Here is a 23,863-nt window from a genome sequence, read left to right as displayed (position 1 = left end):
TCAAATTGTGATATTTACATTTAATTTTGTTTAAAACAGGCAAAAAGCACCTGCCAAAAATACATCTGGTGTCTAGTGACATTTAGAAATTACATCATATCTTGAAATCTTGATTTGATGCAAAGTTGGAACCTTTTTACAGAGAAGTTTAAACATACCAAAAAAATTGACATTTGTGCTTATTTAATTGTTTATCTGATATAATTCTAGTAGCATATTATAATAAATCATAAAATATTTAGTTATTTTACATTCAGGCATTGAGCAGAGTATATTGAGAAAAAAAAAAAAAATCTTTGTTTTGATTTTTCTTTTTAAATGTCAGATAAAAACCCAGTTTGCTTTGAACACCACTGTCCCTGTGGTTAAAGTCCATCTGATTACGTGGCAACCTATCAGGAGGCTCTACCACAAAGCAAGGTCAATTAGTCTGGGTGAAAACACTGTTGATGACGTGTTTGTTTTATGAACCAAAGCATGAACAATTTATTGACACTTGTATTGTTGTTGATAGTTTCTGGTAGAAAATAATGAACTGACAGGATTATTCTATTAGCTGACCAAGAGAAACTGAATCTGTGAATTTTAGCAGTTTATAATTTGACTGATAAATTTTACTGGGGATTTTTCAGTAAGACCTTTGTCCCTGAAATGTAAGACTGTTTAATAAATTTGAAGACCTTGAAATAAATGTTTTTAAGACCTACATATACCCTGACTATCCCTGAAAGATTATCATGGGTAGCAAAGTGAAATGATGACATATTAAAAATGCCTCTATTGCTTTATGTCCCTTTCAATGTAATTTTTGCAAATTACATGCATTATATTTTTGTCCTTTCTGGGATCTTGGACTCAATTATTCCAGTGATCTGATTGGTCAACTCATGCTATCGGCAGATCTGATCCTATGATTTTACCTCTTCCAGAAACACACTGCTACCACGGAGACCGAGCCCAGAAAAACTGACTTAAGATCAAAGATCGCTGGATAATCCATTAACATTATTTTGTAATACAGGCGCCTGGGTAGAATTACTTTATGACAAAAAGTTGAAAAGCTCGACGTGGCCGAAAGTGGGATGTGGAGACTGCTGACAAAATAAAGCTTTGACCGCTTTTCATTCATCATCACATTCAAACATTTTGGCTGTAAACAAAAGCCGCGAGCAAAAATTTGAACAGCTACCAAAAGCATCCTCTAAAAATACCTGGTGGTCAGTTTGATGTCAACAGATTATAAAGAATGTTACAAAACTGTCTCATTTCAGCAGGACTGTCAATGGAAATTTTTAGATTAAATAAAAAAGGATCACTGAGTGTCAGTTTCATCTCTTTGTGCAATAACACTGTCTCCACTTGGTCCTCCTGACAGTTACAACCTCCCTGAGCACGACGGAGACCAGGTTTCATCCTGAGAGTCTGAGTCGTCCAGTTCAAAATCCCCCTTCCCAGACACTACGGCTTTGTCTCTGGCACGTGAAGCAGCTCCGTTGATGTCTGTCAGCGGGACGTAGGAGTAGTCCTGGCGCTCGGGGAAGTGGGATGCCACTGTGCTGCAACATGCCTTTACGATGTGAACCAGCAGGCTGAGCGACAGGAGAAAAGCCAAGACGAGCGTGATTATCAGCCATGTTCTCCTGAGGAAAGAGGAAGGTTAGATTAATTTGATGACTCTGCAGCTCAGTAAGTGGAACTAAAATCGTGGAGGTGGCCACAAAAAGCTAGCAATTATCTTGTATGTGTACGTAAACACAGCAACGGTCAATAAATTATGACAAATGGTTATTAACGTGCAGCGTTCACTGAGTGTATTACTTCCAACTCACACGTGGTCCTTTTCTCCTCTGTCTTTACATGCTGGGTCTAATTTTACTACAGTGACTCGCAACTCTGACCTGCAAAAACCCCTTGAAAATTTAAGTAAATTCTCAAAGTCACCGACATACAATTAGTAATGTAATATATGTGCAGAAACAGCCTAACTTATTTTCCTTGTGTGTTACTAAAAAGAGGCAAAAAAGGAGACACAGAGATGGACAGTTTACCTGTTGCTGAAATACTGTTCAGGGAATAAACTAAATAAAGCAGTAGCCAGAATGAGCTGAAAACAATAATCTTCACCCTATGCTTGTGAACACAACAAAAATATCACTTTAACAACTCTTGTTTGAATTGCTGCAGCTTGAGTACAACCCGTGAAGCAGCCAAATGCAGCGAACATCATGGTGACTACAAAGCTTCCCAAAATGAAAAGGAATATGTTATGTATGTTATGCCATTATTTGGGTCAGCAAAAAATAAATAAATAAAAAAGTAACAAAGGGATAAAGAATATGCCACGGCTGCCACTCTCAGCTGCTTCTACATGCCCTGTTCATGTGAACACACAACTGCTTTGTGTCTTGTCACTGTGACTCTGCAGCAAGATTTAGTAAATTATTCCCAATTAAGGCAAAGGAATGTTTTCAGATTTGTTTGTTTGTCTGTGTGTTTCTCTCTTTGCCTGCCTGCAAGCAAAATTATGCAAAACAAACGACCAGATGCAAATTGTGAGATAGGGCACTGGCCTTACTTTAAAAAGTAACAGGGGCATGATGATTTCGAGGTTCACATACGTAACAAATCCTGGCGAGGATCCATGAGACATGACATCAACTACAGTCCACTATACCACCAACATGCTTGTTTTCAAACAGAATCTCCTAGAACACATTCACAGTCTTTAGCTTAGCTGATCACATGAAAACCGACAGAAATAGTTTAGAAAAAAACAATAAACAGATACTTTATTAAATCCATAGAGTGACCCAATTATGGCATGTAGTGGTTTCAGAAAGTTGCCAAAGATTGGTGACACAGGCTATCCTATCTGATGTTGAAAAGGCTTGGGGAAAGGAGGTTTCCAACGCTATCTAACACGCACTGTGGACAGACCATCGAGCCAGCCCAAAATTGCCAGTGACAGACATAAGTTCCAATTTTTTGGTCAAATAAAGCTTAAAACCAATGACTTTTTTTTATCTTCTCTCCTATGTCCATGACCAGCGTCCATTCGAAAAGAGCTCTACAGACACCATAGCAACAACCAACAATCCCTAACTTGCATGTGAAAGGTAAGGAGGCTAATGAATGCATCCCATCCTCAGAGTGTCAGCCTTGTTTACATGTAAAAGAGAGCCTGAGACAAAAAGCCAAATGCATGTCTGGACTGCCTTGGAGACTTTTTGTTGTTGTTAGTTTTTTTGTTATTTTTATTTTTTTCACTGACAGCAGGAAGCCTACATAATTTCTGTTTTCAACAATATAATTATTTCTTTTTAAACAGAAACGGTCACATTGAGAAATGTAGCACTGTTGTTCTGAGCATCTTGAAAATGACTCTGCTCGAACTAGCCTCGAAGCATTCGACGTATTTTTGATTTTTATAATGAACTGGTGGGTGTAAATTTAAGTGACACTGATAGAAAACAGACCAACCATAAAATGGGTGTTTAAATGGCTGAAACAGGAGACAGCCTGACCAGCTGTGTGTTAAATAACATGCATTTGGCAGGCAGATGGGGCAAATTTTCTGCATCTGAGAGATGTCTGATAGTCTTTTTTTGTATTTGCCAACTGTCATTTATGCAAGGGAAAAGAAGCACAGAGAATAATAGAGTCTATTATTTCCCCTTATTTATTTTAGTACACATTTGGGAGTATTTGTCTCGCATGCTGAAATTAAATCAAAAGCTGATGCTGCTGAAAAAAATGCTAACTGCAAAATGCCACAGTTTATTGAGCGGGTATCAAATAGACAGCAGAGGTAAAAGGTCAAAGGTGAGGGTAGGTTCATGTCACTTGTTCTTTGACACTTACTCTGTCAGATAAGGCTGTTCTCTGTTAGCATCTTTCTCTTGTCTCCATGATGTAAACATCTGTTTGGCCAGGCAGTGTCCAGCTGTAGAGAAAGAAGAAGAGGTCAGTAAATTACATAGGACATCGGTCATTGCTGGGCAGTGTTTTTATCCCATCCCGAGTAAGTAATTTTCTGCGCTGGAAATAAGTTAAACCACAGGTACTTTCAGTTTGTCTGTGAATTGGCTGCTCCCTTTGTAATTAAAATCCCATACAGAGTCACATCTTGTGTGACCTGGTGTGTTTCTTTCCTGCATAAAGAGCTACTTGTCCGGCTTTGTGCTATTTTCTTATCTAATAGGTCAGCGTGAAATTTGAGAAGTATCATGACAACAAGACCCAGTAAAGTGATCATCAAATTTGCTGGAAGAAATTGCAGTTATTTGACTGTATTTTTGGAATATATTTGTTAACATTGGACCAAATTGTCGCTTTTAAAAGTCAAATGAGATTATTAACAGCTGCTGTTTGCAAGGTACTCATGGAGGTAATAGACAGAAAAGAAAACCTGAAAATGAATTTATTATCAGGTTTCAGGCAACTTTATTCTGTGATTTCCAAGCAGATTTATGCATGTTTTTTCACAACAGGTATTAGAGATGACAAGGAAGTGAAAGTCCTGCTGAATGATTTCAATATGTGTGCTCAGCCTGAGTTATGACTCTGAGAATGAAGATCACTTCTGAGTTGAATTCACAACAGCAGTATCTCTGCCATCCCTTCTACACTCAAGCAACAGAACGTCACGCACTGTGGGGTTTAGCTTTAGCTGATAATACACTGCTGGGATAATATTTTCACAGAAAGCTACTGACTACAAATTCAGAATTTACTCAGATGTGTGGTTTTGAACTGAAGCAGCATCATTGTTGACTCTTTCTGATATGTACTGGTTAATCTTTACATCCTCTATTTCTACTGTGCTATTTCTTGGGAATAAAATTCTAATTTAATGGAATTTACACTTTTGTGTTTAGATTAGAGGCACGGTAGAGGCAAAGACAAAACCAGGCAGTCATGCAATGTCAGTATCTATACACAACATGTACTAATAGGCATTTCTATTGGTTTTTTGCCCACTCTACATACATCGTGATGGAAGGCTTAATAGCATCTGTCAGTATAATATACTACAGCACCACAGCTGAATCAGTACACCTCTAAAACCATTTAAAAAAAACAGAGCATTATAACCTTCATGAAGGGTCATTTTATTGCAGACCTGTTGAATTTGTTTTAGCGAGGTGTACCTAATGAACTGGTAATAAACTGCAGAACAGAAGTGGATAAACAGTGTGAGTTGGAGTTATAGTATTGAGAGTTTTTGAAGCTGATGTGCAGGTAAGTAACATTTCTAGTTGTCCCAGTTGAGTCATCACATTGCTGCTCTGTTTGGATACATAGCAACAAAGACAGAGCTGTTCCCAGCTCTGCTCTATGTAAACAGTCAAACATTAGCTAAACATGAGCACATACGCACACTTGAAAACAATAAGGAACACCGTCTCTTCTTTGTTTCCATATTGAGGCTAATATACACATTTAGTGTCATGAAATTCTGTCATACACACCCTTTCACTGTTAAGCCTTGGTGGAGATGCATTTAGCCTGTGAGTATCTCGAAGCGTTTTCATAAACTGATGAAAGGGCAGAGAAATAATAAATCAACAATGAATGAAAAGTAAGTTAGTTAAAAAAGGTTCACCTGTCATAATATGCTACTAAACTTCCAATCTGATCCACTATCTAATCAGTGCAACTCTATTTCTTAATCTCAGATCGCGTTTTTCTACCCTGAAACCCGACCTTTTTCAAAACAGTCTATATATTGAGTAATTCTAGAAACATGACCCTTTATGCTGACTAAGCTGTCTGACAACAAAAGCAGCGAAATATGTAAATGAGAACAGTCACACCTAGAATGAATTTGCATTAAAATACGGTATAGACGACCCACAGAGGGCAGAAGGACACTGAATAGATGCCTCACAGGTTTTACATCGTATGCCAGGAAAAAGGACAATTTTCTATTGTCTTTAAGTTTTTGTGTAACCACATAACAAATGTTGATCTAGATGATAACGCAGTACAGGTTTGGTCATTAACCTGTGTTTATATATATTTTATCAGAAGGTCTCCTGTAAATAAGGATTTGGTCCATTAGACTTTCTTATTACCAGATGCTTGCTGTGATGCCATTTTGTTCAGTTTCCAATAGAAAAGTAGGCAAAGAAGACGACAATGAGTGATTTTCACGTTATTCAGTTGTTCACTGTGGACAGAGCTCTACTGTGGATGTCCCCACGGCATCACCCCAACATGAGTAATACAAGCACGTACACTACCAGCCAAAAGTCTGGACACATCTTCTCATTCAATGGTTTTTGTCTGATTATTTCATAAATTGTAGATTAATACTGAAGAATTATGTTTCAAACAAAAAAAGTGTTAATCTTCAGTGTTAATCTACAATATAGAAAATAAAACAAATAAAAAGCATTGAATAAGTAAGTGTATCCAAAATTTTGACCGGTAGTGTACACAAATTCAGACAAAACCACACCTTTAGGTGCAGGTGGGAATAAGGAAGAGGAAGCAACTGAGATGCTTCATGTAGATAATCATCTCAAACATTTAATTCAGTCATGTGAAAACTCTGAATCTAATCATCCGCTGAATGAGGTAATGATGTGACCCATGCATGCTTATGTGTACGCGTGTAGCTGTTTAAAAATGCATGCACCTCTGTGTAAGGTGTAATTGGTTTCTTCTCTCAGAGTGGCATTACAGCTTCCAGTTTGCGGGTCACATGGACACAGGTTTTCACAATGACATTCCTGAGCGCAGGATGGACCGAAAAAACCCAGAGGACACACTGATAGAAAGACACAGAGAGAAATAAAGATAAAGTGACATGACATTTTTTCACATTTTAACAAGGACAAGAACAAATTTAGTGTCAGAAAAGCACACTAAATGTCATGAAAGGTACATTAATTTAGTGGTTATGCAAAGGACAGTTTTGTTTCTGAAGGTTTCACGCAGTAAAACTTAAGACCATTAAGACCTCTTAACTACAGCATAAAACACAGTTTTAAAAACCTGCTCCACTGTCACACCAGCAACAATATAAAGTAGGATTTAATAAAACCTAAGGCTGTAATGCGTGGAAGGATTTATTACATGATTATTTTTGATATTTACCATCAGTGTATAGTATAACAAAATTTTTTTCTTTATTTAAAATTGATACAGGCTATTACGATGTTCCTCAATACTGCAGCTAGCAGTAGTATTTATTTTTTCATTTCTTTATTTTTAAAATGGAACAGTTTGTAATAATGAACATTTACATGTAAATATGAGAGACGATAGCCATACAGCTAATTTCCATCTCGAGTCCCATTTGCAGCAGCTGAACTCATATCTGGTGAAGGACATCTAGTGTGATGTAGTGTAACCTGTTGTTACGAGAACTGAACTGACACAAACGTGAACTGAACATTATAAAAAAGCTTACATTGTTCACAGGAGTCACCCTGGAAACCAGGAGGGCATGTGCAGCGTCCATAAATGGGGTCACAGGAACCACCGTTATTGCAGGAACAGGTCTGATTGCAGCCGTCACCATAGAAACCTGGGAGGCACTCTTCAAAGAAAAAAGGCGAAAAAAACAAAGTCATGTAATAAATGAATGAGTCATATTTTTCTGTCCTCTAATACATTTTTACAGAAACAATAATTGCCCACAAATCAAAGCAAACAATCAGGTATGTAAGCCCACCAACACAAAGTAAGCAAAATTATGTGTGTTGCACCGTGCAAGTTAAAACAATGTATATTTGATTGAGTTCATCAATAAATCTGCATTCCATATGAAACTAAGTGTGAAATCATATGTGGACAAATAAATCTTACAGCATTTTCCAAAGAAAGCAAAGGAACTAAAATAGGTGCAATTATTTTCACAAGTGTTTGAGAATTTATTAGACACACAGTGCTTAATTCCTTTCACAAAAATATGGGAAGTGCTGACATAAATTTCAGATCAAATACAGATGTACCATAAGTATACCTTTCAAAACATTTTTTTAAAGAATAAAGGGTTTATTTCCCTGCTAATTTGACAATTCCACTTTGTCACATAAGCTGAACAAAGTAAAGATGGCACTTCATGAACTTCAATTTAAGTGACTTACCATAAACTATTTTAGTCAATCGATACTGACTAAAACATAGCTTATGACTCTTTTTGTCAACTTCTCCCATGACATAACCTCCTCTTTTCTCACTACTTGGGATCTCAATTCAGTCCTTTCTGTGGTGCTTTTCTCACATGATCACAACAAGATCGTCAAATGTGATGCTGACGTTGCAGAACCTAGAACTGCTCCTGTTGCTGTCACTCTTTGTTAATGGGATTTCACAGTATTTGTAAAAGGAGTGCAACCAGCAGTCTTTTAATTTTATCTGCACCCACTGTTTTGAAATGAAGAACTAAAGACCATTCAAGGGTGAATCGTAGAAGTAGAAATCAGTAGAAATCAACTGGACTTTTCTTGGAGGTTCTTGAAACCTACAAGGTTTCAGACGAGGTCTGAAACTGTTTAAGATATGTAGATGACACCTGGGTCAAAATCAAACCCCAAGAAGTAGAGGCCATCACAGAGCACATCAACTCGGTGGATAGCACTTAACAGCAATGTACATATTTTGGACAGAGAAGACAGATGGTTTGAGAGAGGAATGAAGGAAGCCATCTATGTCAACTTGGAACAGCCATCTCTAAACAAAGAAGGGGGTTTGCAACACCACTTATCAAGCACCTACAACACAGTGATAAGGTCTCTCCTCACAAAGTTTTGCCATTGTAAACATCTTGAGTCTCTCCTGACTTGGCAGATTCACATCCTTTGTTGTGTAAACTGGCAGCTCCACCACCGCGATTGCTGTCAATGTTGGTGGACCACTTGGTTTCACAACAATTTGCACCTTGAGGCATGTGAATCCTGGGTCGTCAAAGGGCCATTACCCATGTGAGTGACTATAAATTCTGTAAACTTGTTAACTTGAGAAAAAGGCAGTTTATAATCCAACAGAGGAGCCAGAGTTGATTTTATGACTTCCTTCAAGGGTTAGTTGTTTTGAAAATCTGTGCTGTTGATAAATGGAGCAAAAAAAGCCATTTTAAAAGCTGGTGTCACTGGACCTTTAGGGTAGGTTAAGGAAATGGTAATATCAAACTTGTGTCAGAAAATAAAAAAACGTGTGTGTGTGTGTGTGTGTGTGTGTGTGTGTGTGTGTGTGTGTGTGTGTGTGTGTGTGTGACCAGATAAGGTTTAATTACCTTGGCTACAGTTCTTCCCTCTCCATCCAGCATCACAGACACAGCCATCTGCAGCACAGAGGACACAGACAGAAAGACGTCAAACACTGCAGAACAACAATGAGTCACCAAGCAGTGATCGAAGAACTTTGATCCATAAGTTAAAATCTCCCCTAGACATGTTTGCAAATACATAAACATTCGGTTTGTTCTTCCATAACAAATTGTACTACTGAATTAAACGTCTTATATTAATATCTAAGGCTGCCAAATGATTTGACATTGATTATGTAGAAATAAAAACATCAATTTTTGCTTGTAGTTTAATTTTTTTAACCTAACCCTGGCCTCGTGATAGAGACAAGGAGAGTGAATTGTAAAATTCTTTCAAATGTCCCATATCCACAAAGTCCAAGGTTACTTCACACGTACAGATATAGAGTTAATTTAATATGGCTCTGAAACAAAATCACCCCAAAAGATGGCCTGATGGGGTTTAAAAACAGAAGAGACAAATAGAAAAATCAAAAGGAAATCTAAAACTTCGCATTCAGTCTGTTTTTTCACCACCTGTAGCACCTGGGCTTCAGCTTCACACTTACTGGCAGTGCAGAAGCCATGGGGTCCACATGTCTGACACACCAGAGAATCACAAGCGGCACCCTGCCAGCCCTCTTGACACCTACACTGTCCATCCACACAGTCACCGTGTCCACTGCAGTTTCCTGGCTGGCATCGACGCTGATGGATACAAAGGATGGTGGAGACATTCCGACCACAGCGCCACCTGTTGTCTGGTTTACTGGGAGGGGAGGATGACAGGTAGAGTGCATGGACAGACAAAAGAAGAGCACATGTAGGATCAAAGAACTGCCATTTCAATCAAGTCTGTTGTACACATTTTCACATCACATGGGATAGAATAAAGACATTTCAAGAGTAAAGTTTCACACATATGAAGCACTTCCTGGCTTACCAATGATCGGAGGGGTAGCTGGCCAATGAGCCATTAACCACAAAGGTGGAAGACCCACCTCCATCCAGGTTAATAGCATTGATCACTCCATACTTCTTCAGGAACTCCGCCATCTCCCAAAGACTCATTCTGTACGGACACAAAAACAAGTCTAATGCTAATTGAAAGCTGGAGACAAACACTAAAACAATAAAAATGCTCAAAATAGACAGTCATTCTGGCAGAATGACACTGGCAGTGACTGCCAGACAACATTCCCTCAGTCAGTCCTTCACAACAACTTAACTCAACTCAGTTTAGCAAAGACATTCATGGACTCCAGAGGAAAAAATCCTTCTGACTTTGGCGATCCTCTGACTATAGCAGCATAAAATTTGTGTCTGTGTATAGCCACTATGTTACAAGCAGTAGTATATATGCTTGGCAGCAGTGTGCAGGCGCATATACAGATGCAGATCTACTGCATGTGTATGGAATGTAACCTCTAAGCAGCCTCAATGCAAACTATAAAGTAGTATAATTTAACAGAAAAAGTACACAGTATTGACACATTACGTGTACTCGAAAAGTTTTCAAGGGAAATTTAGTTTTTTAAACATTAACAAAGGATTTCTTGCTTAACTCATTCACAAAGGGTTCACATACTAAAATCAAGGACAGTATATGCTTAAATGCAAAGTAAGCTGAAGAAGCTAGATGCTAAGCCAGACATGATGTCAAGACTTTCAGTCAGCATGAAAAAGTCCTGACATGCTAAATGTTGCATAACAATAATAAAAGTTGGCACATTAACTTTTAACTCTGGCATACGAGCATTTGTTCGTTAACAACACTACATGTTAACCAGCTAAAGTCACAGCAGAATCTACTTTGAGTAATGGAAATGGGTTGCCATTTGTCATTAATTTGCTGTCAAATTTCAAAAAGGCCTTCGTAAGATGTACCTTTGACACGATACATGCCAGGAAGTGAGAGTAGAGAAAGAAAAGAGGTAAAAGAGATGGCGCTGTAAACAGTGTAACTGTATGTGGATGCTGCTATGAACAATGGGTGACAACCATCTCTTTAGTACTTTGCTTTACTTTCTGTTTACTAACCTAATTTGAATTGAAACTATCGCTGAGCTCAGCACACTGATAAGATAGCCAGGATTAAGATAAGATAAATAACTAAATAGTCCCTGAGGGAAAATTTGTCTTGGATCATTTCCACTGGGCTGCTTGTGTCTGCAAAGACAAACAAGCACCTTCAAAACAACAGCCATCAGCCAAAGAACAAAACACACAGACAACAAGCTAAAAGATGTACTAAATAAATTCATACGTAGATGTACACAAAGACCAGCAGCACAGAGATTTTGCAAATCTGCTCAGCAAAAAATAGTCTATACATTGTAACACTGACACTAAAATGTGAGCAATTACATATATACAAAACAAAAAATCTAAAAACAGCAATGACACAAAAATACTTGAGTCCATATGGTGGATTCACAAAATCTTTTCTTGTTGTTACTGCATTCAGTTTATGAGCTGGTCTGGCTTAGTGATAATAAAGGCCCCACACCAAACAACAAATCCTTTTACCAATCAGGCAGAGCGATAAGCCTGACGTGTCCTAAAATAGCTACCATTCAGAAGGCAAATGGTAAAGACACTGGTCAGTTCAGCTGTCTCACAATATCCCATTCTACACTTTTGTTTTGTGGTGCATGGAGTGCATTTGCTTTAGGGTGTTATTCTCTAATTAATACAGAAAATGATTAAGCAATTATCACAACAGTCATTAATTACATCTATGTCTACTGACTAACTTTTAGGCATTAAAACACAATTTTTTTAGCGTTTCTGTGCCATTACCTAAACTATGTTTCCTGTGGATTTTCAGCTTTCATAAAGTAAAATATGTAAGTGGTGAAAGTAAATACAACACTTAAATCCCTTTTTCAGTCAACAGTCACAACAACTAAGATGTATACAGTCTTTGAGACACCATGGCACGTTTTCAGCAGCCTCCACTAGAAATACTTGATAATTTCAAACTGCAGGCTTGTTGGTGAGGACAAAGGGTCAGTCTCGAGGTCACTTCTTTGACTTTTCCATGTTTTATCGAGCAGGTGGAGGCATGATATTGAGCTAAGATACACAGAGTGCAAGCGGACACAAGCAGACATGCCAGCTTGTTGTGCTTTTAAAGGCAAAATCATTAACAACAACACATTAATCTTTGGAGTCACTGCAGGTTTGCAGGGTCACTGCATCGAGGGTAGAGGGAAGGTCAGATCAATATAAATCGATCGGTGAAGGGATCTTAGTGGGTTGAGCTAACATGAGCCTGACAGTGTTAGTTCATCTCACTAACTAGCTCTTTCAGGGCTATAAAATGCCCTTTTTTACAGCACTCCTGTTCACCACATTCACCATCAGATTATTTTCATTCTCAGCCTGGAGGCTCTTTATTGATGCTTCCATTCCCACAGTCTAATATTTCAGCTTTTTTTCTGTTACAGCAAACTGTCTTTGTCACACCAACCTATCAGGAAGCAAACAAGCAGGTTGAATAAAATTATTTCGGTGAGTACGCTTCCGTTTCTGTTTGCTTTCATATTGTACATTGTATTTATAGCTGTCTACTAGGTTTTAGGGTTGGGTATTAAAGTTGTGTACTAATAAAACTGTGTTTGTTGTGTCAAGTTTTGAAAATCGTGGAAAATTGGCATCAACGGCTTGGCCAGTTGATTTGTCTTGTTTACTTGTTTGATAAGATATTTCCTGATCTAAAGCAGAAAGACTGTTTAGGCAAAGTCCTCGTAGAGATGTTTGTGTCGTAAGAACATAAAACACTGATGCAATAAAAACACTGGCTTCTTTTGTTAGAATGAAATGTTTTAAACTTCTATTGAAAACAAAGAGGCATGTGTTTTCTTTTTAAAAATGCAAAGATTGCAGTGACTTTACATGTATTTTATATGATTATGTCAAACCTTTCATTGATCTGTTATTAACAATTTTTTTCGGTGAATGAACACAATCCAGAGAGCACGGAGGTTGCTTTGCTCTGTGTTTGGTTCAGTAGTGACTCAGGCCTGTAAAATCAAATCCTGCATATTTAATTCATACTTGGGGCACTTTGTGTTAACTCAAAGGCCTGTGAGTCACTTTAGGCTAATGGAATAAATTATCATATGTTTTTTTTCCTCATTCACATCTGTATCTACTCTTTCTTTCTCCCTGCAGGGAGACTACCTCTCTCATCCAGTTACTGGGTGGTAAGTATAAAAGTACTGCTTCGATTTCATCAGGATTTCTTGCTGACTAGATGTTTAGAAGAGAACAGGAGTGAGCTATAAAGATCCTTTAGCTCTCTTGTTTTCTTACCCTCTTAGTCCCGTCTGTCCATCGATGTGAAACAGGATTAGCTTTCCCTCTGCATCGTGGCCCACTGCCGTCCTGGCTGAAACCACATCTACGAAAGTGCGTAGAAGCCCTGTGAACATAAAATAAAAAGGTTTGCTATTATTGCTTATTATTAAAATAAGTGCAAGAAGGGTTGTTGAATCACACTGTATTAGTCTGTCTTGGAACAGCTAACTTGTGTAGTTTCCCATAAAAAGTTTTGGAAAAACGTGGAAAACAAGATCCACAGAAATGTGCATTTATTATACACAGATTATATTTGTTTAACAATTTTTTGTTTTTAACCCAATGTTTGGTATTTTTTATATTCAACTCACATTTGGAAGTCTAACACCTTGTCTTAACAGCATCTGTATATCCAATTCCAAATCCAAGTTACAATGGCATGAGCCTCTCTGCACTGAAAATACCAAGTCTGTTTTTCAAGCTAAAGACAAAACCAAACCACAGAACTAATGAAAGTGTCCCTCCTTATCTGTTTGTGCATAAGGTAGGAGGTGAGCAAGACAAAATCCACCAGTATTACACAATGTGAAACACATTGTGTAACACCTTTTGTAATACTAATGGAAAAAAAGTAATTAACACTACTAAGCACAACTATTTCACTTAAAAATTTACTGCTTCCTCTGCAGGCTTGCAATTACATCATGGTGTTCAGCTGTTGCATCAAGTTGTTCATATGTTGAAAGTGTTTCCAAAGTCATAATCTAGATGACTTAACCAAAATATTACTTTTCACAACTCAAATTAGCTCTTGTAGGGTTCAGCTGTTGTGTAGTATTTACATCCATTGCTTGCTCAACGCCACTTTGACATGCCTAACTGTTAACCATACTATCAATCTGTTGCAATCCAATCAAGTAACCATCTAGCTTGGAACTAGCTAATTCTTTGTAAGAACTTAGGAGGAACTTTGTGCAGAAATTTAGTGATGAATTGAAACAGTCTGTGCAACCTGGTCCAGGGTGTTTGTAATCTAAAACTGGAACTTAATTTAAGCTCTCCAGTATTTTTAGACTCAACACCCAACTGTCTGTGGTTGAGTTGCATGTCAGTGGTGTCGGCATCAGGCATCATAGAGGAAGTGCTTTACCGAAAAAAAAAAACCAAAACTTAAAATATAGGCCATCAAAGAGGTAAATATTTTCTGTGTTGAAAAAACATTTTGCAGTAAAGACCTGAAAATCAATTCCTTAATTTGGAGACAGATATTCCAAATAAACAACATGATACCAATGATAAGGTCAAGTTTCAGGGTTATGTAAACCCCTACAAATCACTTCTGGGAAAACTCATCCTCATCTATTATACAGTGCGTTAGTGTGTGTGTGTGCGCACGCATACGATTCTGGCTTATTAAGCTGTGTGCATTTAACAAAACCTCATATGAACTTTGGCTGGTCAACATACTTTCACTCTTGTTAATCAAACATGACTGTGTTGGTGTTTTGGTGGTGTGATACGGTTGTATCTGTCACAGACAAGTTTCTGTGCTATGCAAACATTGGAGAGCAGCATTGGTGATATGGTTACATTTAATTACTATTGAACTGAAGCTGATCTAGTTGCTACCTCCCAGCCTGGGCTGAGGTCAAGTGAACTGATCCTAGACAATGGGAGAGTAGTCTAGAAAGGACTGATATGTTAATTCAGTCTGTTGAAATCAAATATTGGCAAAATTCTTGACTTTTTTTGGACACTCGTGACTCCAGGTTTATTGACAGCCTGTGTCATGTTATGCAGTCGGTTGGCTTAATCTTAAACCGCCTAGTCTACATTATTTTTTATTTTTCTGATTAATTCCTTCCTTGTTAAAGAGGTGGCAAATCCTTCAGCGTTTGATTTAACCAAAAAATATTTATTCTTTGCTGTGTTTAAAGACCAATTTCTGCAGGTTAAAAAGAAACCTTGCTTTCAGCTGTTTATTTTTAGCAGTATTTTTGCATGGATATACAACACCTACCTGTCTCCTGTGTCTTGTCACACTCAGCCTCCATGCTTTGGTTGATGTAAACCTCGCCATCCCTCAGCAGCCATATCACACCACTGACCAACTGGACAAAAGGGTTGGACTGGTCCAAAACATCTTCCTGTGAGAGATATCTGCAGAGCCAAAAGAAAGATAACAACTCATTATAATAGCCTACAAAAACTACTATTATATTTCTAAACTTGATATTGTTGACAATTGGCCAGTCAACAATGGGCAAATTGGGTCCATCGCTGACTGGCTCATTGGTCAAAACTGCTTGTTTAGAGCAGGTCTAAAACCAGGGACTGTATTGTCATGGTTAAATATGGTGAAATGAACCATCTTTGCAATATTTTGAGCTGAAAAACTGAAAACCAGTGTAAGGAGGTATGAGACTTCAATGAATTTGCTGAAAAAGGGTACAATTTGGGACCGTTAAGACTAAGAAGCTAATTGCTAGCATGTTACTTTACAAACAGCAAACATGTTGTGCTCTGAGAAAAGTCTCAGCAAAGTGAGGGAACTCAAAAAAAAAAATCTAATTTTCAAATCAATTGTGTATGACATCACAAGTGCACGCAGGACACAAACACAGAAGGTTTGAGAAATACCTTTAAAACATTCACTTTACACTTCAAAGATTAAAATGTCCACAACAAAATACATATAAATTTTAACCATATGGGACCTTCAATATACAATCACTTCAAGGTCTACTTTTTGTTCAGTTTGACAAAAGAGGTTTAGCCCTTCATAACAAGCGATTCTGCCACATGTACCAACAGTGGCAGATCAACCTGTTTACATCTTGCAGCAGCTGTTGCTCTTTGATAAAGTCCATAAAAACACTTATCGATCTCATAACAAACAGATATCAACATTTCAGATCCAGCTTGTTAGTCACGTGGTAAAACAGCTGGTAGTACTCTGGACTTTATTTAACTCAGCAGGGCGAGGCTTCTTAGCAAATGGACATTGTTTTTAACATGGAACAATAAAAGCTAAAGATCAGATTAAATAAAGTTCGCTGAGACAGAAATTTCTAACTCTACCAGAATTATTTTCACAATTGAATACATATCTGATCAGTGTTACTTGTGAGAAGTCAGTGTCCTGAGGAGGTGTAAACACAGCCTTTCCATTGGATCACACTGAGACCACAAGTGGGCATTTTGTGGATGAAGCAATATTTTCTATTTTAAATTAGAGGTAGGTTTGTTATTAGCCTGACTTACAGGTCCAGGACAACACATTAAAACTCCTAAAACTGTGTGGTTGTGAGGCCCCAACACAACCACAGTGAGTGTCGCATTAAGTAGGAATTCCTGGCATTTGTGACCTCAGTTATCAAATAAACAAGTTAAATACACCTCTTATGGTTTATATGTTAATGGTGAGAGCACATGTGGTTGTTTGTGTGGGTCAGTGAAATGTGTTCATCTTCCAGTGGCAGTGTAAAATTTTGCTCTATTATAGAGGAGTAATCAAATAATACTTTTGGAATTCTGTTGTTTTTTTTTTAACTCATATCTATTTCAGCCTTTGGGTGAATCTTCAGTGAGCAATCATTTAAAAAAAATTCCTCAGTTATTGACAAGCCAATTGGATAGCAGTTTTAAGCATTTCTATTGTGATTTATTATTTGACCATTATAACCCACAGGTTCAGCAGTGAGTCATGCATCATTTGTGGATTGTTTTCAAGTTGTTCCTTAAACTAGAACACAGGTTAAAAAGCTACAGGCCTGTGCATAACAGGATGTCACAAATTTGCAAATGTGTTTCACATGACATAAAACCAGAGAAGAGGTCAGTGGCAGGAGCAAACAGTGAGAAGAGATTACATATTAGAAACGTGAGGTCAGGTGCAAACAAGCAGAGAGAGGTGACAGGAAGTGTGCTGTGTTTATGCAAAATGTAGCTTCGGACTGTTTAAAGACACGTCCCCGCACTAATGATAACTTTCATACAGGTGGCCCATGCCTTATCAAAATAAAAGCAGTTTGTATGCTGAATGTTGTAATCTGGCAGCTTGCCGTAGCTCGCCTGCAGCATTTCAAGGATTCTTGTTTCTAACAATTGTCAACTAGCTTTGAGTTCCACTTCAAACTTAAAGTTCACTTAAAGTTCACTTGAAGTTTTTAAAGTAAAATTTAAGATTTTATTGTTTATTGTGACAATGCTAACAGTATTCAGCTGCATCTTAGAACAAGGTATTAAAAAAACAGTGTACATATCATCATAGATAATAGGTTGTGCACATAAATGGGGAGTGGGTGTGCAGGCATGTTCAAAACCAAAACTGTGGAGCAAATACGATGTAAAGATGTCCATTAGGTGTCAATATTTTTCCCATTTTCTGTGACACAGCTGGCTGCTGAAAATCTTTCACACTAGTCTCTAAAGCCAAGCCAGTGGTATCCACATTTCCTGTTATGTTAAACCAACAAAATCCAAAAATATTAAATCACAACTGACTAAGAAAAGCAGCAAATCCTGACAAGTGAAAAGCTACAGACAGAGAGTGTTTCTGTGATTACTAGACTACCTTCTTACTTGTGAATTACTGATTCATTCCTGCAGTTTAAAAAATAATCAACATGAGAAATGTGTCAATTCTGGGGTCTCCTATTTTATGTAACAGCTTTATTTTGGTAGGTAAGCTAACACGGGTTAACATAAAAGTGGAGCTGGCACACTGACAAGAGAAGAACTGGTTAACAGGGAAGAAAGACTCCATGCATGAAAGGAGCTACTACAGGGAACTAAAGTTGCAGAAGCTGTCTGTTGCTATGAGTTTTATTTCTAGTTTTGTCTGCATCTCTTTATGTATACTATAATGCAGGGCTCAGCCACAAAGAAAAGAAAGTAATTTTATTCAGTAGAAGAAGCGTGTTACTTTTTGCCTACATCTTCAATTAAACGGGTGTTCAAAATGGAACATTTTTTTATCCCTAAATGAAAAATGTCCATAAGCAAACTACAATGTACATACTACAGACACTTGAAGTGAATTATACAAAAAATAGCACCAGAGTCAAATTATAAATAGAGCAGTATCATTCCTAGAACTATATATTGAAGTGACTAAGTAAACCTGGTACCTGAAAAAGAACATACCTAAAATTTGAAAAAGTGGCGGCACTATTTTGGCTGAAACTGAGGCCCTTATACTTCTTTTCCATCTGACATTAACTACTAATGCGAAATACACAAGAAACACACACTGTATCACTTATTTTGAGCAACGTCAGGCCATGCAGAGTTTTGATCACTTGGATGAACCTACCCTTCCATAATGCAAGCGTGATTGTGTCCAACTAATTGCACTCAAAGTCACAAGCAGTGTTTTTCAGTGTCACAGATCCAAGCTGGATCTCTTACCCGAACACCAGGCTGCCATCCCTCCGGATTCCAAACTGTGCGTTTTGCACTCCACCGCTGTCCTGAACCATCCTGCTGTTGCTCACCACATTGCCCAAACACGCGCCTGATCTTGTGTCGAAGAAGCCGGCATTCTGGGCATACAGACACCCAGCAGCTTTAGCCGTCTCCTCCACTGAAACTCTCTGATTCATCTTACAGCCGTCAGTCCCTCCTGGCTCCAACACCGACACCGCCCTCAATGGGTCATGGACCACCGTCATGTGACCTGGACACAAAGATGCAGCAAGATGAGATGAAATTAATTCTTTGGGGACACAAAGTAAAATACTCACACTCAGAATTACAATGAAACATGAGCTCATTGTCAAACGGTATATAATTCATGTCTAGTTTAGTCAGCAGTATAATGGGGTTTTTTTGGTCGTCATTAATCGGGGCCGAATATCCGGAGCCTGGAAGTTGCTATTTGGGAAAGCCCTAAATATTTGTTCCACAGAGAATACAATCAGTCCAAAACACCCACACTGATGAAGTTATTTTTCATTCCTGTAACTTCAGATATCTTTACTAACCATAAACCCATCTGGAGCTTCCCGGCACATCTGACACGAACAGTGTGGACTCAGCGACCGGCTGTCCGCTGTGGTTACTCGATGGCCAGCTCTCGTGGGTGGTGTTGCCATGAGTGATGTACTGACAGCTTCTGACATGGCGGTGAGAATGGGTGGGGCCGTGACCATCAGCATAAGGCAACAGGAGGTCATCATCCATAGACACTCTAGAAGAGGAAATTTTTATTCTTTTTAACTGCGAGAAACAAAGACCAACTGAAAAAAAATAACAACTCTGTGTATGGTTCGATATTTTGCATATACATAGATGTATGTATGAGATTTGCTTCCAAGTTGTATCAAAGTGCTTGTACATCATTATATCTGTCTACATCAGCTTCTTTGGCTCAATCTGCAAGGAGAGCCAATAAGGCCCAGAATATATCAGCATTTCTTCACAATTTAATTTCTTGCATTTCTTCATCATTAATGACAGTCAATGAATATCTTTGGGTTTTGGGCTGTTGTTTGTTCAAAACCAGTATTCTGAAGATGTCATCTTGGGTAATTACAGAGGACTTTATATACTAAATTGTAACATTTACAGGCACAACAGGAATTTCAGAAAATATACAACAGATTGCTATAGGTTATTATATCGATAATAAAAACAATCAATACTTACAGCCTGAATTAGTGATTGTTCTGCATAATGGCAAATTTATAAAATTCCAAACATATTCACGATTACACTTTGGGGCATATTAAGCTACTGTCGAGAATGTAAAGAATTATTACATGTGACTGTTTTGCAATCATATTAGATTTTAGTAACCATTATTTAAATGTTTCATTTGCATTGGCAGGCATCTACAGCGCATCCATCAGTTTTTGCCTTTACTACTTACATCAAATTACAAAATACAAATACTGCAATAGCTGATATTACCTCTGTTACCCACTGGTATGTTACCCATTGGTATTTTTCAAGGAAAAATACAAACCCAAAATGAGCTCTGATGATGGCATCCACAACAGTACAGCAGTGTGTTCAGTAATGTCAACAAATCCTGTAGTATCTCATTGTGTCTTGCTGACTCATAGCGGAAGAAAAACATTCCCACAACTCCGAAAGAGATTAAAAAAAAAAAAAGTAAATAAAAAAACTTCCCTTTGGGGACTCTGTGGAAATAGTATATGTTTTTAGTGTTGCTTTTTAAAATATACATAAATCCTGTGTTTACTCATCTAATGGGGTAGATTTCATCACACTGGCCAAATCAGAGTGTCATCATTTGTCGGAATGTGTTTTCTAAAGAGCTGAGCTGCGGTTTCTCTTAAGCCTCAAGTAAAAACAGTCCGTGTCCAATCCAGCTTTTCAAAACTGTAATATCTCATCATTATTTTAATGTTTAACTTCTATCCGTGACTTCCTCTTTTAGTCATGCTGCTATTTTACACAAGTGAATTTTTCACGTGCCATTTTTTTGCGAAAGAATTACTTCCATGAATAACTGAACACTAGAGTTGTTGATGGCAGTATAAAATTAGTTAAACAATTAATCAGCTATGTTTTTCTGCAATCTGACATTGAAACGGTGTCTCAGCAATAATGTCAAGTTCCCATAAAATAGATGATTTGGGCTTAAAAGTTGCATTTGCAATTTCTCTGCTGAAACACTAATATCTTCAATTTGCTTGTTTTGACTGAAAAGCTGTATAAAACCATATGATATTCAATTCAATTTAGTTTATTTGATTTTAACCCTGCTAGAATAACAGCTTGACCTCCTGTACCTGATTGGAAATTGGACAGATGAAGATCAGCTGACTGTCTGGTGAACAATAACAAAATATGAGGGTTTTTTTTTAGTACAACTTGAAAAGACCTCCCTTGAATTGTAACATAATATGAAAGCAGGTTTTAGAAAAGATTTGTATCATAAATTAATAGAATTTTAGTATTTTGAAGTCGTTAAGGAGATGGCAGCAAAAAAAACTGGAGTCAGTGGCAATTCTAAAGGTTTTTGCAGAAGAAAGACTTTATGAAGACTTGTGGGAAATTAAATCCTCAGATTGTATTGCCATATGAAAAGCCAAATTATACTAATAGATTTGTTTACTTCCCTCACATAATCAATGTGCTCTCTCAGACTAAGTGGTCTTCTTTAGTTCATATTCAGAGAAATATATATATATATTTTCGCAACTGAGGCATACAGCTATAGTCAAGTGAGACCCTTGATGAGCATTTATATGTCTTTTTTGCCACCAAAAAAAATGGAATTACCTTCATCATATACAGACATTTTGCTAACCTTAAACCATTGTGCATGAGTATCTCATAAATGCCTGAAGATCAGGGTGCAACAGAGCCATTTCCTTTTATATAATCGAGAAATAGTAGTGTCTCAAGAGTTAAATGTCTGTTTTTTGATAAAGAAGCAAGCAAAAATCTTCTACCAACTTACTAATCCAATACTTATACTTGCAGTTCCACTCATTCTGAAGGGATAGTAAAGGTTAAACACTATTACTATGGGTGCAGAATAAGAGGTAGACTGTTAAGCATACTGGCATAAAAAGCTCTATGCAAACATGTAACATGACATGGCTGCCTACAGGCCAACACTTGATATAGAGCCTTACATAAAATTAGCTTACATGCACTTTATCTCATTTACATGTTTCTATTTTAATATTACTGCAGTTTTTCTAATATCCATGCAGGACTGAGTGATGCTGTGTTTATTTTTATTAGCTGTATCACATTTTTACTATTTTAACTCCTTCACTCCTCATTCAGGTAAATATGAGTTATTTTGTACGTCTTTTTTGTGTGCGATTTGATCCCCTCCATATTTGTCCATTTCTTCAGTTTCAATCTAAGTCCAGGATTTTCAAACCTCACATACCTTCTCTATCACAAGATGCCACTACCTCTTCCTACAAGGCGCTGGTGAGAAACTATTATCATTATTACTTAAAAATGATGAAAAGGGTACTGCTAATCCCACAGCTAGAAAACCATATGAACACATGGAAACACTAAACAGCAATGGTCTAAAATACTCACCTATGTCTGAAATAGCATCCCCTTTCTTGGCTAAAAGTTACGAATGCAACAAATTATTTCCATTATTTACTAATCTTGAGATTATTTTTGAGATTGCTTCATGTATATAAAGTCTGAAAATAGTGAAAAATGCTGACTGAAATTAGTCACATTTCAAAGGGATGCATTGGGATTTCCTGATTTGTTAAAATACCAGTTTAAAAGGCAATAATATTCTACTTATTTTCAGATTATAATAAGAAAGGTCACAAATTCACCCATTTGAAAAGCTGGAAGCAGAAAACTACAATAAAAAACTTCTACAAAATATTTGTAGACTAATTTTCCATCAGTGAATCAAATTTTTTGCAGATCTGTCTATTTAATAAAAAATTAGAAAATTTGCCTGCACGTTGTTAATGATAACGTTTAACTTGTTTACATTGCACATAGGTGGTGCAGCAGCGCCATCTTGTGGCTAACTCCTCGAATAGAAGCTGTCAGCTTCCTTGAAAAACGAAAATAAAACTTGATGGCTCATTTTGTGAGTCAAAGTTTGATCTAAACAAGTTTTATATGCAGTTGAAATCATGAAAACACAGGAAAAGTGCAATGTACCAAATGTGTTCAGTATAACATATAATTATGCCATTCACCGTATTTATTATTTTTGCTTTAATACACACATTTTAAGCTACATTTTTAAATATACATATATATTTACCCCAATGGTGGTCTTGAGGGCTTACTTTATTTGAGTTCAATCGGCACACATCAAATGTGTGAACTTTGAACCACTCAAAGATAAAACTGTAAACAACGGATGCTGTTGCCCAACAGCTAGCAAGTAACGTTAACATGAGTTTATGTGCTTACGTGTTAGCATGAAAACACTGCGTCATTTTAATTTTTAAATAAATTTGACCCAAAATATCCTCAGCCAGGTACCTTAACTGTCAACTACGATGTAAAGAAACAAATGTGGACATACTTCTCTAAACCCTCAGGCTCGGCGAACGGCAGCTAGCAGGCTAGCGCTAGCATTTAGCTCAAACATGAACCAGCTCCTTACCGGGTGTTTTTGGTGTCGGACAGCCGGACGCAGAGCCACAGCAGCAGCCACACACGCGTACATTTCACCGACCCTGCTGCCATAGGAGGAGGAAAACTAACCCGCCACACTCCCCTCTCCTCCTGCTGGATCCGACATTATCCAGCTAGCACATAACACACAACACCAGGGTGAACGCCACACAGCGTACTTCGGGTTACATTACA

General features: G+C 37.6%; 1 protein-coding gene across 2 annotated transcripts; it reads right to left on the bottom strand.

The window, feature by feature from the left end:
* Positions 1 to 23,829, bottom strand: nagpa (N-acetylglucosamine-1-phosphodiester alpha-N-acetylglucosaminidase). Of its 2 annotated transcripts, none has more exons than XM_023291098.3 (12): positions 23,658 to 23,829; positions 19,552 to 19,757; positions 18,977 to 19,244; positions 15,585 to 15,724; positions 13,580 to 13,688; positions 10,203 to 10,331; positions 9,913 to 10,028; positions 9,248 to 9,295; positions 7,421 to 7,549; positions 6,644 to 6,775; positions 3,862 to 3,943; positions 1 to 1,640 (listed from the first exon to the last, which is right to left on the bottom strand). In XM_023291098.3, exons 1-12 carry the CDS (start codon positions 23,738 to 23,740, stop codon positions 1,376 to 1,378), a joined length of 1,707 nt encoding a protein of 568 aa, XP_023146866.2. In that variant the 5' UTR covers positions 23,741 to 23,829; the 3' UTR covers positions 1 to 1,375. The 2 variants fall into 2 exon arrangements, with proteins under 2 accessions (XP_023146866.2, XP_023146865.2); XM_023291097.3 differs by having other exon boundaries at positions 9,829 to 10,028; positions 23,658 to 23,828.
* Between the last annotated feature and the right edge of the window lie 34 nt (positions 23,830 to 23,863).

Source organism: Amphiprion ocellaris, chromosome 9 (genome assembly GCF_022539595.1).
Source record: "Amphiprion ocellaris isolate individual 3 ecotype Okinawa chromosome 9, ASM2253959v1, whole genome shotgun sequence".
NCBI lineage: Eukaryota > Metazoa > Chordata > Actinopteri > Pomacentridae > Amphiprion > Amphiprion ocellaris.
Note: the sequence above shows the minus strand (reverse complement) of the source record. Positions and strands in the feature narration are given on the sequence as shown.

Coding starts and splice junctions, on each gene's coding strand:
- nagpa (XM_023291097.3), bottom strand. CDS start 23,740: ATGGCAGCAGGGTCGGTGAAATGTACGCGTGTGTGGCTGCTGCTGTGG. Junction 13,689..15,584: donor TGACAAGACACAGGAGACAG/GTAGGTGTTGTA, acceptor TTATGTTCACAG/GGCTTCTACGCACTTTCGTA. Junction 7,550..9,247: donor AGGGAAGAACTGTAGCCAAG/GTAATTAAACCT, acceptor TTTTCTTTGAAG/AGTGCCTCCCAGGTTTCTAT.